This window comes from Nannospalax galili, unplaced genomic scaffold, assembly GCF_000622305.1.
Source record: "Nannospalax galili isolate Female #2095 unplaced genomic scaffold, S.galili_v1.0 scaffold211, whole genome shotgun sequence".
NCBI classification, from domain to species: Eukaryota; Metazoa; Chordata; class Mammalia; order Rodentia; family Spalacidae; genus Nannospalax; species Nannospalax galili.
Genome location: NW_008329624.1, coordinates 2,478,662 through 2,495,775, shown reverse-complemented (window position 1 = coordinate 2,495,775; position 17,114 = coordinate 2,478,662). Strand labels below are relative to the sequence as shown.

The following is a 17,114-nucleotide window of genomic DNA, read 5'->3' as shown; positions in this document are numbered from 1 at the left end:
TAAATTCCTACACACACACACACACACACACACACACACACACACACATTCATTCTACTGGTTCTGTTTCTTTAGAGAACCCTGACAAATACACATGGATATAAAACACAGGACAGTATACAAATAAATAAGGACAGTATAATGTGTTATGGTTCTTCTGTTATCTCTGAGGGTCATTGCTGCTATTTGGAAGTAGAATATACTAGGTTAAAGTTTCCTACTGTAGTATCTTAACCAACTACTGAAAACAGCAGTCATAAAGGAACATAGCTAAATTTTTTTAAGATAAAGTAGGATACTAAAAATACACAATTAATCTAGAACAAGGCTGTAGATAGAAAACAAAAACAAAATATATGTTAGAGAAATGGGAAATAAATACCAGGATGACAAAGTCAAACCTGATAATACTGAGACAAACAGCAAGTTTTGTCTATGGAATGTTGTATCCCTATGTCTTCCTGAAATTGATATTATTATTGTATCCCCTTAAAAAGTAATCTTTTCTGTTAAGAATTACACAGTTGCCAAGTAGCAAAGTATAGTGTCACATGCCTATGATCCCATCATTTGAAGAAGTTGAGAGAGGAGGATTGAAATTTGAGGCCAACATTGGCTACACGGCAAGACCCTGTCTCAGAAAGAAAGAAAGAAAGAAAAAAAAGAATTACATGCTGAAACATTTTGAAACATTTGGACATGAAGGGGAAAGATGTCTGCAACTTACTCCTCCATGGCTTGGGGAAAAAGTTATGACAGAGTAAGAGTGAGGAAAAGGGGGAGTAAGAGATACCCCAGCAAGACATGGGTGTCTAAAGAGTCTACAAGGCTTCTTTGAATTATCGCGGATTGAAAGGCTATGCCATCTGCAGAATTTAAATGTATCTAATCTGATGCTTATAGTAAAAAAATCAATGTTATAATTTAAGAAAAATACTACATATTTCTTGATACTATAAAGAAAAAACTAGCTTTAAGATATAACCCAGCTGGTAGAGCATTTATTTACCTGGCATGCCTGAAGCCCACCAAAAAAAGGGGGGGGCTGGAGATGGGCGAGTAGGGGAGGAGAGGGTTGGGCTGAGCTCAGTTGGGAAAGGTTGTTGAAAAATGAAATTTAAAGCAACCTACTGTTTGGGAATATATACATAAAAGAAAGGCCAGGTACTAAAAACAACTGATCTCAGGTCTCCATGCCCTGGGGGACGGGAGTCGGGACTGGACCTAAGGATCCAGGACAAGAGTATATTTGAAGGTAGAGGTTATAATTTTAAAAAGAAAAAAAAAAGAAAAGAAAAATATTGTAAATGTTTTTACCACAAAGAAATAATGTTTGAGATAGATGCATTTACCTTGATTTGAATACAAATTAAAGCTTTACATAATAACCCACAAATAGGTACAATTTTATGTGTCAATTAAAATTTCTTAATTAAAAACCTGTAAGTACTGATATTGACATGATTCCTGAACTGGGTGGTAGGTTTATGAGGTCTCTTTAGGGTATTTTACCTCAATTATTTAAAATACAATGAAATATGTACGACAATGTAACAGTGAAATCCATTATTTTGTATACTAATTTAAAAATTAATTTTAAATATTTTTAATATACTCATATGCTGGTACATGGGTACAATCCCAGCACTTGGAGGTGGAGGCAGAAGGATTATCAGTTCCAGACACAGTGAGAACTTCATTCAAATTTAACAAAAAATTTGAACTGGGATCAACCTTTACGTTTAAGGAACAGCTAAATACGGAATAAGTTGGTCCCCAGCCCTAACCTCACCAACCGAACCAAAGGACATTTTGTTAGATCCCAATTCCTAGATGCAGCTAATTTTAAGGCTCTATAAGCACACCTTTAATTTCGCTTTCCTGACAACCTCTGCCAAAAGAGAATAAGCATATTTCCTTGAAGTCCTTAATTTAAATTCTCTTGCTAAGACATAATAACTCTGTCATGAATAAATCATGTACATTATACTGCAAAAAAGAAAAATCTCCAGGATATGCAGATATGGCCCATTAAATAATTAACTATCACGATCCTATTTTAGGAACCTACAGGAGACTTTTCACATAATATGGCATCACTTCCCACTAGCTGAGAAAAGGCAATTAAAACATAGGTGGGAGCTTTGATATATTTGTGTGTCCAAAGAACTTACAAAATGATAAATGATACTGTTTACTGGCAGTTTTTCAATAACATATATGTATATGCATATACATGTATATAAATGTCACATATATATCACAGTACTTTATTTGCACATGAATTATTTTATAGGTCAAAAATTAAGAAATACTAGAAAGAACTCTCAGCCAAATGAACATCCCAACTCTGACTAGTTTCCTACAAAACTAAGAAAATATCTCGCTTCTGCTTCAATGAACACACCTGAAAAAGGATTCTACTTGATTCTAAACTCAGAAGAATCACAGTGAATAAAGTTGCTAAGGCAGAGGTGTTCTACAAAACATTATTAGTTATAAATTGTATCAATTTATAAAACTCCACAAAGTATAAAAACTAAAAGACAGGGAAGTTATTTAGTGTTTCAACTAATGATTAGTTCATTAAAAAAACATGTTTACTGAGTCAGCTGTGTACCAAGTACTGTTCTAGGGACTGAGGGTATAGCATTGAACAAAACAAGTAGGGCCCTAGTGGAAATCACGTGTTGATCACGTATATAAATTAAGTAAACATTTGTCAAGAGATGATGAATGAGGCTTTAAAGTAACCTAAGATTCCTGGGGTACCACAGCAACTTATGCATATCTTTAACCATCACTGTTAGCTGGGACTGCTGCCTGGTAAGGGTTAGGGTTACTATCATCTCTATCAGCCTCATGGTGATCCACGGCCCACAGCACAGCCAGCATCTGCCCAAAAGAAAATGGGATACATTCCAGATACTTGTGGAGATATAGCTCTGCATTGGAGGGTCAAAAGAAGATGGGTCCAAAAACGTAATGATCTATGTCATCTATGACAGAGATGTTATTGGAAATGACACTTGTTTACAGAAGGCAACCTCAGTTACAGATTGGATGCCAAATGAGAGTCACACTATTGGAGGAGGTGAGGCCAACTGGCAAATCCAAGTAATTGGGAGAGGGGTGCTAGTCTCAGAGGGGAATGTGGGTCCCTGGTCTCTTCCTCTTTTGCTTTCTGGCCATAAAGTAAGAGCAGTTTGGCTCCATCCCACACTTCCCACCATTGCCATCTACTACCTCTACCTGAGGCCTAAAAGCAATCCAGGCCACGGGCTGGAACCTCTAAAAGCATGATCCAAAATAAGTCTTCTCTCTTCACAAGTTAATTATCTCAGATATTTCATTATAGCAACAGAGAGCTGACTAATATGGATGGGGAACATGTTATACCTTACTAGATAATAAAAGTTACCTCTGACAACAACATTATAGGAAGCAACACTTTTATTGACCAAGGATGACAGCTCCAAGATCCATTGCCAAGGCAAGCATGACCCCAGGTTCTACTGACTCCCAATTATTCATCATTTATTTCTGAGGGAATTAGCTAAATAAAAAAGAGAAATCAGGGCTAGAGAGATGGCAAGGACTGGAGAGATGGTCAGCAGTTAAGAGCACTAGCTGCTCTTGCAGAGGACCCAGGTTGGGTTCCCAGCACCTACATGGCAGCTACAACTGTCCAACCCAACTCCAACCCAAGGGGAATCTAACACTCTTCTGGCCTCCATGGACATTGCATGCATGGTATATACATATGTACATACACATATACATAAAATTTTTTAAATGATAAAAGAAATCAGCAAGGGAGGGGGCGAGGAGGGGAGGAAAGGGGGATAAAACAACAGGAAGAAAACACTGTATTTAGTTTTTATTTTTTTAATGTGTATGAGTGTATTGCCTGCATGTGTGTAAGTGTGCCCATGTTATACAATGCCTGCAGAGGTCAGAAGAGGGCATCGGATCCCCTGGAACTTGACTTAGCTGCCATGTGGGTGCTGGCTATCGAACCCAGGTCCTCTGCAAGAGCATCCAATGCTCTTAACCACTGAGCCATCTCTCCAGTCCCTTTACTTTAGTTTTTTACATTTTATTGTATGTGTGCCTGCGTGTGCATATACCAGGACACACATGTTAAGGTCAAAGGACCACTTGCAAGAGTTGATTATCTATCTTCTCCTATTGTGCAAGTCTCAGGGATTGAACACAAATCAACAGGCTTGAAGACAATCACCTTTACCTGCTAACCCACCTCTCTGGTCACACACTGCTTTTTAAAAACAAACATCAATGGAGTTCTATAATAATTTTTAGAATGTTCCCAAATTCTCGTGTTTGAACCCCAGAAATACCCTCAAACTGTCACAAATGACAGTGTAGAGCTGGGAGACAAGGATCAGGCTTAGGATCTAAGAAGGTTCCCCCTTGCCTCACATAAGAACCCCTGGCCAGGTGATAAGCAACTATGAAATTTAAATATTTAGAAACAAAGACTTTTCATTTGCAGATTTTCAGCCACAACAAAAGTAGGCTTAGATATGTACATGTCTGCATAATTCAGAGAAGAAGAATTGATAATGTTCACTGATCTTTTCAAATTCCAATTCTGGAGCTGTGAGGATGGCTCTGCAGTCTTTGATGAGACTCTTAATAACTAGGAGGAGCAGTGAGATGTCTCCACAGCACTGCAATCAGCTCCCCTTCCTCCCCTCTTAAATGCAGCTATGAAATGCTGTCATTTTTCATCAGAGCTCCATATGTTCAATAAAGGCAGCCAAAAGATAAGCAGTCCTGACCTGCCTGGGAAAGAGTAAAGTGTTACATTTGGTTCTTTCTTCCCTGTCTTTACAGTTACAGGATGGTAGCTCCAAAAATGGAGATGAAATCCAGGGTGTGGGTCAGGGCACTTCCTCAGGCACCCCTACAGGCCTCCCACTCCACAGGGGCAAGATCCAGGACACAGCTTACATGGGCTCCAGGGACCTTAATGAAGGTCACTGTTTTCATGAGGGACTGCACAGCTCCACATTTCCTCAGTACTAATAATACTGCCTTATCATGCTTGCTTATTAACCTACATGCTCCCTTCCTAAAAGGCTCTCAGAAAAGGGTGGGCAGAGTCCTTGGGGGGGTGCTACTTCTGGGAATGCTCTAACAATATGTACCACATAATAAACATTTGCTCCACACCAGACACCATGCTAAGAATACTTTCCCCTTACTCATAACATTTAAAGGTAGATATGACAAGTCCCATTTTATAGATTGGAGAAGCCAGTTGCCCTAATTAGTTTTAACTGTCAACTTGACAGAGTCAACCGAGAAGAGGGCCTGGACTAAGGAATTTCCTAGATCAGATTGGCCTGCATGCATATCTATGGGGGATTGTCTTGATTACTAACGGGTGTAGCAGGGTCTAGCCCACTGTGGGAAATCCCTGGGCAGGTGGTCCTGGGCTACAGATGGAAGGTAGCTGAGCAGGAGAGTGAGCCAGAAAGCACCATTGGTTCCTTCCTTGGCTTCCCTCAGTGATAGACTGTGAATTGGACATGTAAGCCATATAAAAGTTTTCCTCCCCTAAGTTTCCATTGGTCATGGAGTTTGTCACAGCCACAGAAGGAAATCAGAACATGCCGTATACTAATTTGCTTTTCTGTTACTGTGATGAAAAAAAACATTCTGACAAAAACAACTTTGGAGAGGAAAGGGTTTATTTCAACTTACTTTCAGGTCACAATCCATCATTGAGGGAAGTCAGAACAGGAACTCAAGCAGGAACCGTGAAGGAACGCTGCTTACTGGCTCACTCGCTGTCTTTCTCAGCTAGCTTTCTTATACAGGCCAGGCCTACCTGCCTAGGGTTGGTACCACCCACAGTGGGCTTGGCTTTCCCACATCAGTCATCAATCAAGACAATGTCTCACAGACATGGTCAAAGGCCAATCTGATCAAGGAAATTCTTCAGTTGAGGTTCCTTCTTCGCAGGTGACTCTAGGTTGTTGACAACAAAAACTAACCAGGAGGGAGGGCTTATAAAAAGACGACCAGTTACCCAGGGTCATGCTGCTGGTAAGAATCTTAGGATCTGCCCTTCCTTCCTTTCCTTCTAGTTAAAGCTCTGCTTCTAACTAGATTCCAAACATAGACGAAAACAGGATGACTGAACGAACCTAGGGAGAGCTGAGCCAGCTAGTGTTATGATTGTTAAGTGATGGCTCCCTTCATCTCTCATGGGAGAATAACCATTCTCCAGTGGCTGAAGTCAACACTAACACCTGTTGCAGAATTCTACTAAGTTCATTTCTCTTGGATCAACTTTCTCATCCATCTGTTCAAGGTTGGGAATAAGGGGGGCAAATAAAGAATCTGTAATATGAAGGCATTACTGGAAGGTGGTAGAACCTAGGAGGCTGGGCCTTCTTGGAGGTAGCAGGTCACTGGGATGGTTCCTGGAAAAGATCTAACTGGTTGCTGGCCCCTTTCTGTCTCTTTCTGCTCCCTCTGGCTGCCATGAACTAAGCAACCTTCCTCACCCACTTGCACCTCCTGCCAGCACAATGTTCTTTGCCTCTGGCCTAAAAGTAATGGAGCCAGCCAATCAGAGACCAAAACCTCAGAAATCAAGAGCCAAAATAAACCTTTACTCTTTTCAATCGTTTATCTTAAGTATTTGATCATAGTGACAATAATTCTAACATAGCCACTCACATTAAATGCTACCAAGACATGACATCAAACTATCAAAATATGACTCAATAAATGACTAAATAAAGGCCAAAAGAAAGACAGGTGGGGAGCAGATATTGGTATTTCCTTTGGATCTCATTTAATGATTAACTATTTGGTATTTCATTTCCTCTTTGTGTGGCTAATTAGGTTCTGAGTCTCTAGAAAACTAATTTGGTCAAAGGAACTTGATTTAATTCTGTCCCTAGTAATAAATAAAAAACTTAAAACAATTGCAGTGCTTATGAAAAAGCAACAAAATACAATGGTATTATAGTCTTACCAAACCATAACGGCCCATAGTTCGAATAAACCTATGATTTCTCTCAACTGAATCATGAAGGTAGTATAGGCCTCTTAGTTTCTTGAAACTTAAAACTGCCTAGTTAAAGCAACACTCAGTGGAAACTAAGCACTTTTATATACACCTTGATTCCCACAGAGCTGATATAAAAATGATGCTACAAATAGTAGCTAATAAAATCCCAGTGCACACACAGATTCCTGAAGTCATCAGTTAACATGACACGGATGCAGGAAAACATTCCTAACAGCCTGCAAGCGAGGACTTCGGGGAACTCTTAGAAAGAAAAAAAAAAAACAAAACAAAACACAAATGCAGCAATCAAGAATTGAAAATGAATGTATATGATGGTTTGGTGACAAGCTGTGTTTGAATAAAGAAATTAAAGATAGTAAGAACTTGGAGGGGTCCCTAACTTCACAGTGAAGATTTAGCTACACATCAAAAAAAAAATGAATATTCATCATCCCACCTGAATCATACACTCTGTAATGAGATCACAAAAATTAGCCAATTATTTTCACTCTTAAAATCACACACAAAAAAGAGTAAAATTGCCAATATGGATCTATTCAAAGCTTTTTTTAACATTAGAAACAGGGAATATTCTCCAACTAGAGGGGCCACCTGTAACTAAAGTCACTGCAAAGGAGACAGCACTTCTCTTAATGTGGCAGCATCACAGCCCAGTGTCTGTTCTGTTGTAAAACGCAAACCCATCAGGAACCTCTGTGCCCCTTTCTCCAGTTCCCAGGGCTCTGTGGGGACTAGAGGCTGACTGGCTGGGGACCCAGTGAAACAACAGCAGCTTCACAGAATGCCTCCCTTGGATTCTATACATGGCTCATACCCCGGACTCCCTGCACACAGGTCTCCCAACAGATGCCACTTAGTCTCAAGTGGGCACAAAAGTTAACCTAGGAGGCACTTGGAAAATCTACAGTCAGAAATGGGGGTAGGGAACTGAGGCTGTGTATAAGGGGAAAAAGAGCAAAAGTCAAGGCCACAATCAGAGTCTAATACTTATTAAAGACAAAAGTAACAATCACAAAGAGTTTTAAATAACTTTAACCTAGCAGAAGAAGGACTTTGAGCAGAGCCTGCCTGCCTCATAATAGATTATGAGCAGCTCAAAGAAAAACTGCCTTAAAACATACTGCTGTTTTCTAAGTCTGGAGGAAAAAGGTGACTAACTTTCACTGAGGGCAGATTGGGGGTGGGGGGACAGCATAAGAAGCTGCAAATGTTGGATTCAATGAAAGCAATGGAAATTGATTTGGAATATGACTACAGTGCTTTATCTAATGGCTACTAATAAATAAGAAGATATTCCCTGAGCTGACAGAAGGATTGTTGCTACCAGACGCACATGTATTTTCCCCCCAGATAAAGTCCCTACAGTGCTAAGTATTCTTTTTAAGCAGTAGCAGTGTGACATCACTCTTTTCCTCTTCAGGATGAACATCTCCTTTCACCTGTCCCCAGATGGACTAATATACATATTTTCTATTGAAACTTCTTTGAAAGTGAACAGTTTAGAAACCTCATACCTGGTAAGTCAGAAATTGTTCATCACTAGTGAACAAGAACGTAAAATGAAACTGCCCATCCAGCACACTCTAAGTAAGCAACACTTTCAACCTAACATCACCACTGTTATTAATAAATAATAATAAAAATCACTGTGCCGTGATATGCAACTATCACTGTTCCTATGGGTGATTCTGGCCCAACGAAGCTTAAGAAGATGCCCCACACTTTCTTTGGCAAGAACACTAAATAAGTCTGTTTATCCCTGTCTTAGAAATCTGCCACACATGCCCCCCACCCCAGAAGGCTACATCTGGGCTGATGTAGAGAAGAGAGCGCACCGGTACAGTCACCACCTGCCTGGTCCCACCCATCATTCTGGAGCTGCGAGACCCGGAACACATTACAAGGGTCCCCACTGCCCTCTCCTCTACTCCCCGAAGCCCTGCCCAGCTGGCGTCATTCCAGGAGATCTGAAAATCAAACAGCCCCTTAAAGGAAAAAGAGGGAGAGAAAAGCAGGAAAGGACTACCAATTATATAACAATACACAACAGACAGAAAATGAAAGTAGTCAGAGAAGGTGCTGGGGGAAGCGAGGGGCGCGCGGCATCTGGGAGCCACCACTTACTCGAAGGCGAAGAAGAGTCCGCTGGTGACCAGGATGAGGATGAGCGTCAGGTAGAAGACGCCTGTCTGCCGGGCCATCATGATCCTCCCGTTGCAAAAGAACTTGTTTCTTCCCGGGAACACCTCCCATTTCCTCCGGGCCGCGATTTTCTTCTTCTTGTGGGGCGACTCCATGGGGGAGGAGCTATGGGTGCTGATCTGACTGTACTCGCAGTCTTTCATGGGCCCGCCGCCGCCGGGAGGCATCCACGAGGGCAGCCGGCTGGGGGCGCACACCCCCAGAAGCCCCCCGGCCGCGCGGGTCCCACCGAGCCACGGCCGTCCCCGGGCCCCCGCCCGCCCGGGGAGCCGCAGCGCCGCAAACCCTACACCGGCTCCCGGCTCGGTGACAACTTTGCCGAGGACACCCAGGTTAACCCCTTGGAAAGCCCAGATGTCATAGCAGAATCCGCTTTCGGGAAGGATAGTGTTCGTTCGCAGCCCGCGGCAGCGGTCCTCCGTGGCTTCCAGCCGGTGGCTCGGGTCGCGGAGGACCGTCCAGGAGAACCCCCGGGTCGCCGCGCGCCCGGCCGAGGGTTCTGCCGCGCCACCCTGGAGCTCCCCGCTCGCGCCCGGCTCACCGCGCCCCGAGGGGACACCAGGCGACGGTCCCCACGCCGGCTTCCCCGGGAGCCACTTCTGCGCCTCGGCCAGGTGGATCCTGCTCCTCCCTCCTTCCCCGCGGCAGATCCTCCAGCGAGAGAGCGCTGCACGCTGGGCGGCAGCTGGCTGCACCGGCAACCCCTCCCAGGGGTGGGGACAGCCACGCGCGTTATTCTGTTAGGAGCTGCTCCGCCGGAGCGCGGGCTCCGCTCGCGCCTCGACCCCGCGTCCGCGCGCCCCGCAGCCCAGCCGAGTCCACGGCTTCCCGCGCGGGGCTAGGGCCTATGACGGCGGAGGTGGCCCCCGGGGCGCCCTCGCTTCCTTTTGCCCCGAGGAGCCAGCCCCTGCGCAACGAGGGCCGCCGAGGGCCGCGGGCACACCGCCACAGACACTTGTTTGCAAGGCTCAGCCAGGCGCGCGCGCGGCGTTCCGAGCGGGTCCGCCTCCTCAAGGCGGGTGGGCGGTGGCGCCCGCGCCTTCCCAGCCCGGCTCCTCCTCCTGCTCCTCCTCTTCCTCCCCCTCGCGCGAAGCCTGGGCACCGGCTCCCCGGGGTCCCAGCCCCAGTCCGCTCGGGCCGGAGCCCAGGGATCCCTGACCCGGCGGAAGGCTCCGGCGGTGACATCCATCTGCGCCCCCAGAGGCTCCGCCCCGGGATTATTCCCCGCAGCAGCTGCGCCTCGAGACACGTGCATTCTCACGGCCACTCGCAAAGCCATTCCTGCGACTCTGGGGACCTGAGTAGCCACGGCGAAGTGACTCTTCGCGGTCGGCCCCCCGCCGGCTCTCCCTCCCCAACGCCACGGCTGACCGATGCCACTGATGGCCAGTGGATAGGGTGGAGTGCCTGGTGGCAGGGTGACGAGCAGCGGCCAAAAGCAGGCCTGACCTCCAGATGGGGCTCCCAGCTCAGAGGGCAGGGAAGAGCAGCGCGGTCTGTGCTCACAAAGTCCCCCTTTCAGAGTGAAAGCCCCTTGGAGCAGGCTCTGGGTCACTGCCACCCCGACTCGTTCCTTCTCTACTTCTCCCCCACAGACGCTCACAGTGTGCTCATTTTATTTTTCCCATGCCCCCCTCCCCGTAGAGTCCCCATGCAGTAAAGGGACCGCACGACTAGTGGATGCTCGGAGCGCTTCCCCGCATCCCAACCTGACAGTGGGGTAGAACTGCGGGGGGCAAGCCCAGAGGGCAAAGATCCCCAACTGCCTAAGCTCCGCTGCCCCTCCTGGGGGCAGCCGGATGGATGGGCTTAATGGGGTGGGTATTGGGGAACTGAGAGCAAAGGCAGCCAGGGGGCAAAGGCTGGATTTCCTGAGCTCTAGTTTCTTTTCGCTGCCCGCTGGGATATGTAGTTCCTCCTCTCGCGGTACGGCTCTGGGAGGAAACAGGACTTGGGAACCTAAAACTACAAGTCCCTGCATCCCCTGCGGTGAAGGCGGGAGAGGTGCTGGGCATTCTAGTGTTTGGTGGTTGGGATGTGGAAACCAACAAAGACGGTGATGGGAAAGGTGTCTCCTCTGCGCTGGGTGGGCACTTGGAACACGTCACGCATTCTCTGTGTAATCCTCGCCACAACCCCGAGAAGCGTTATTATGCCCAGCTCAGAGAAATTTCTTGCTCAACATCACAAAGCTCCCGGGTTACAGAGATGGCACTGAACCCGGAGCTCAGGGTTTCCCTCACAAAGCACGCCTCAGTGCGCAGAGTCAAAGGGAGAGAAACTTGGCTATCCAAAAGGGGAAAATAAATGGAACCAGTTGGGAAGTGGTGGGGATGGGGATGGGGATGGCTATTGGATTGGATATGAAGTCACAAGAAGTTAAAATTATAAACAAGTTCGATTCTTAGGTAAATGGATAGGGCTTTTTATTTGGTTGGTAGGTGGGTGGGTGGGTGAGTGAGTAGGTGGGTTTTTGGAACAAGTTCTCAGTACTGTAACCCGGACTGCCTTAAATTCGAGACTAGCCTAGGCTAGTCTCCAACTTTGATTCTCCTTCAGACTTCTGCTTGGTGGGATTACAGACATGTTCCACCAATTCCAGCAAAGGACCTTAAACACACACTTGGAATTAGCCTTTAATTATTTGAGACATTGTATGGTAGGCAAGCATTTTTCAGGGATAATTAAGTACTTTGTGACTACTATTTTTAAAAAACCAACTGGCACTCCTCTGACATTTCTGTAAGAGCTTTTGTGTTTTCTTATCCTTTCGCTGATGGGCTCAACAAGATGCTATTCTATTTGTTGCAAAACCCTTTTCTCTGTGTGTCCAATTAATAGGTTAAGTCTACTGTCTTAAAGATTTTAGAAAAGACACCCTCTCTTAGGGTTGAGAGCGTAGCTGAGTGGCAGAGTATTCACCGACTCTTAAACTGAACTTTTCAGCCTTGTGGTTATGCTTATTTGAGGCCGGAATGGTGGCATACTCCTTCAGTCCCAGCACTTGGGAGGTAGAGGCAGGCAGATGTCTATGAGATCCAGACCAGCCTGGTCTACATATTGAATTCCAGGCCAGCTAGAGAGGAGGGGAGGGGAGGGGAGAGGAGATGGGAGGGAGACTAACAACCATCTTTAGCTTCAGTTCCAGCGAATCTAACACCTTCTTTGGGCCTCCATGGGCATTTCACAACATAGGTGCACTTATATACATGTAGGCAAAATACTCAAATGAAAAAAACATTTAAGTTTATAAAAAAAAATAAATAAATAAATAAGAAATTATTTTAAAGTCCTCATCTGTTAGAGACACATACTGAAGTATTTTCAAGTGAAATGACAGTCTAGATTCTGCTTTAACACACTCCAGCACATCCACCTCCCAAACACATGGGAAGACTGGGAACTGTTGGAAATTGTTGACATTATGTGATATACCTGTATTTAATTATCCATTGCTGCAAAGTATCACCATCTTAATGGGCTTGAACGCAACAGAACTATCCTACAGCCGCTGTGGTTCAGGTCTCCAAGTCCATTGAGAGTTCTACTGGCACCTACCATCAGGGAATCAAGGCTGTGCTTTCATAATCAAGCAGAATTCATACAATTTCTTGTTGGTTGTCCACTGGAGACTCTCTATAGCTCCATGTGGGTACCTGCGGTTCCTAGAGATTACCTGTAGCTCCTTATGGCTTTCCCAGAATGGCCACTGAACTTATTAAGCTAACAAGTAAAGTTGGATAACAAGGCAGGCTCTGATATATCAAATATACACTTTCTTTTAGCCAGAAAGCAAGTCACAGTTTTTACACAGATGCAGGGGGTAGGAATCATTCACCGCTATGAACACTGGGATAAGGCTGTGCACCTAAGTGTGTAAGAGGGTCCATTATGCCACTCTAGCCATCACATGTACTTATCATTATATCTGGTATTTCCAAATAAAAATAAATTATTTATTTTAAAATTTTATCTAGGGTGTTGGAGATACAGCTCAGCAATCTCTTGCTGCTCTTATTAACTATGCAGTTTTACCACCCACCTAAAGTAAAGCCTCCATGGCTGTGGTGACATCTTTGTCACTTAGGGCAAACAGCTGCCCTCCCTGCTTGTTGGCGGTATCTTTGATGCCAGTGGTCTTTCTCTGTTCTTGGCTGACTTGGTGGACCCACTGGCAACAGGGGTTGTGTTATAAACAAAACTGGAGTTTTCTTCCTTTCATCTGAGCAGCTCAAAGCATTCCACAGCCCTCCTCATTAGTTCTTGGATACCTTCAGGCAGCCAACAGAGGATGATCCTATCCAGTATCCAAGGTAGCAAGCTTAGGTCCTAGGCTATCTCGTGGATACATCTCAGGGTCAACTCCAATGTGTACACAGGGCAGGCAGGTACCTAAGGGACAAGGTCCTAGGAGAACTCTGAAATCAACAGGAGATTGCATCTAAGCACTCTTAGATTACAGGAAGTACTTTTGTAAGCTTCGATTCCAAATAAAATTCTCTAGAAAATCAGACACTCTAATTCCTTCTAACCCCAAGAGCTCGTCTGTTCACATTTGTGTGCAAGCTCAGCATATCTCTAGAAACAGTTAGTGTTAAAATACAATACAAATACAGTATGTTTAAAGCAATACAGTCAGCACTATAGAAAATCAAAATGAGGTAGGGCAGGAAAATTTTAATGTGAAAGTTTCTTATAATTTTTCCAAGTGATTTTTCTATCTTTTAACTCCAAAAATTATTTTAGTATGTTTATAAACATAATGTATGTTGAAAAATTATATAACACATAAATGGAAGGAATATAAGATTATTCAAATTTCCATCACTGAAATAAAACTCATTAAAATCATCCTTATCTAATTCACTTTACCATATGTACACATATTCTCAAATCATTTAATGAGACAGGGAATCATAAACCTGCTGTTTTCATTTCATACACTTTTATTTATTTTTTTGATGTGTGCGTGTGCCTGTATATGTGTGTATGCATGTGGAGGCCGGAAGTCAAACTAGGGTATCTTTCTCAATCCCTTTCTTATTTTAAAATTTTTAAAAATTTTATTTTATGTGTATGAGTGTTTCACCTGTATGTATGTAAATGTACCCAAATGTGCAATGCCCACAGAGGTCAGAAGAGGATGTCAGATCGTCTAGAACTGGAGTTACCAACAGCCGTTAGCCACCATGTGGGTGCCGGAAACCAAACCCAGGTCCTTTACAAGAGTAGTCAGTGCTCTTAACTGCTAAGCCATCTCTGCAGCCCTATTTTTCCTTCTTAGTTCCCCACCCCAACTCTTCCCCCAAAAGACCAGTGTTAATGATTTGATGTATATTCTTTTCAGTTATATTATTATAAAGAAAGAGAGAGAGAGAGAGTCAGAGAGAGAAACAGTTTGCGTTACCCTTTTACCAGTTACCCTGAAACTATCCTCTCTTGTTCACCTTCCCAGCTTAGGACCAGCCCAGGATCACACACTGCACTTAGACCTCAGGCTCCTTTGATAGAGAGCATTCTTCCTCCTTTCTTTGAGTTTCTTCATCTTGGCGTCACAGAACAGTATGCCATGTATTTTGTAGCTAGTCTATTGGGTTTGTCTCCAGTTTCTTCACAATCAAATTCAGGGACAGGCTTTCACCAAGCTCCAGATGTGTTGCACAGGAAATGGTGCCGTACAACAGGCAAAGACACTGCCTCTGACCTGTCCTGGTGGCTGAAACTTCTTGCCACTGCTGCAATCTGCCTTCTGTTTCTGGGCCTCCAGTGCTTCTCAGGATAAGAGCGGGTGAAACAGGCATGGTTACTACACTCTGCCTGCACTGGGTAAAGCTGAAATGTTGTACAAGTACCACTGAGACTGGCACCCAGAATGCAGGTGCTTGTTCCCTGAAAAGCCAAAAGGATGCATTCCATTTCCAAGAAGCACAGCATAAAGAGATGCAAAAGTTCCAAATGATCGTGTTGATGAATTGTGGTATGTGCAACAGTGGCACACCCTGCGGGAAAAGGGAAGGGTGTTGTGAGCAGTGAACGGCAGTTCTGCCCGTGCCCCACTGGGAAGGAGAAGGCGCATACACTATGGCTCTGAAGTTCCAAGCATAGCTCAGCCCTGGAACCCACTTCTGTGCAGTCCACACCCACTTGATAGTCAAAGGACATGCGCAAAACAAAGAAACACTTATAAATAGCGCGTAGAGAGGATCCTGGAAGAAGCCAAAGTGGATTCCAGAAATTTCTGTCCTTACCTGTAAAGAATGGATTTTGGAAGCTGGGCATTAGGACCTCAAAACAGGGCAATATTTTCTAAAAAAAAAAAAGTATTTTGAGAAATGACTATTGCTATTTCTGAGTTAAAGCTAGAAGGTAAAACAACTTAGGACATTTTTTATTATTCTTACAGATACTTGGAAATGGCTGGAATTCCTGTTGGCACTTTTCTGGACTAAAACTTCATTGGAATGAATAATCAAAACTGTCCACCTCCAAGGTTGCCTGTGACATTTAAAGGTATGTGGAGGTGCTTGGTATGCAATAAATTCACCTGCAAGTGCTAATCATAATTTTATTATTTTCAAGCTAATAGTGTTCACTATGTGTATTATATTTCTATGTGTATGTGTGTGTGTGTTCATGTGTGGGTATGTGCACATGTTTGAGGGTGCTCATAGACACCAGTGGAGTGGGCTAGCCCCTGGAACTGGAGGTGCAGGCTGTTGTGAGTCACCTGATGTGGGAACCAAACTTTAGTCCTCTGCAGGAACAGCAAGTGCACTTAACCATTGAGCTCTCTCTCCAGCCCCTGTATATCATATTCTTTCAAGAAGAAATCAAGATATTTATCAGCATCTACTTCTTCACAAGGATTCCTTAGCCAGAGCCTAATCAGTAAATCCAAAGGGGAAAATGTGTGTGTATTTATCCTCCCACATCTGATAACTACATGCAAGGAAACTCTAAAGAGCATTCCTATTTGGGGTACAAAAATTTCAGGGAAATTTGTAATTACAGATGATTCAATAAGAAAAAGAGAAAATAAATATTCAGGAACTTTTCATCTTTGTAAATTTCTATTGTTCATATAATTCATCTTAATAGATAATTTAATTTATTCTGATATAGTCTAATTTCTGAGTTTATTTCAGAATAGACCATAATAACCTACTCTAGAGAGCTGACATCTTTTTTGGAATAACATAGACATACATTTTTTCATTTTTCTTTTATTTATTTTTATTTTGTGTATGAATGTATTGTTTGCATGTGAGTGCACTGATATCATGCAATGCCTGCGGAGGTCAGAAGAGGGTATCAGATCCCCTGGAACTGGAGTTAGGACAGTTGTTAGCTGCCATGTGGGTGCTGGGAATCAAACCTGGATCCTCTGCAAGAGCAACCAGTGCTCTTAAGTGCTGAGCCTTCTCTCCAGTCCCCAGATGTTTTTTTTTTTTCCAATAAACCATGTTACTCTCAGCCTTTCTATTTAACTCCATCACTTGGCAGAGGTGGGGGAGTACCAATGAAGCAATGATGTGTCCTCAGTATCTTGTCAAAAGATGTCAATTTGTCATATTCATGATATTTGTTTGGAATGTTGGGATAATATGGTACCACTAGGCTTTTCCAGTTTGAAGTTACTATTTCTCCTTGTAATTAATAACTACAAAAATGAAGACTGCAATTAATTTTAGAATCTACTGATGCTTTGCTAGACCTGTCTTTCCCCCTCTTCCTTCCTTCCTCTCCCTCTTTCCAGCTCTCTCCTCCTGTCCCTTTCTCCCTCTTGCTCTATCCTTTACTCCTCTCCTTCTTCCTCTCTCCCTCCCTCCCCCCTCTT

The 17,114-nt window shown here is 43.9% G+C and overlaps 1 protein-coding gene across 2 annotated transcripts in view; it reads right to left on the bottom strand.

The window, feature by feature from the left end:
- The window catches only part of Zdhhc14 (zinc finger DHHC-type containing 14), a 296,463-nt gene extending 286,134 nt beyond the window's left edge, over nucleotides 1-10,329 (bottom strand). Inside the window, exon 1 of one of the 2 annotated variants that reach the window (XM_008839432.3) lies at nucleotides 9,200-10,329. In XM_008839432.3, coding sequence (XP_008837654.1) covers nucleotides 9,200-9,444 — 245 coding nt within the window. In that variant the 5' untranslated portion in view covers nucleotides 9,445-10,329. The remainder of the gene's footprint in view (nucleotides 1-9,199) is intronic. The other variant, XM_008839433.3, reaches the window with a different exon arrangement.
- Nucleotides 10,330-17,114: the final 6,785 nt, after the last annotated feature.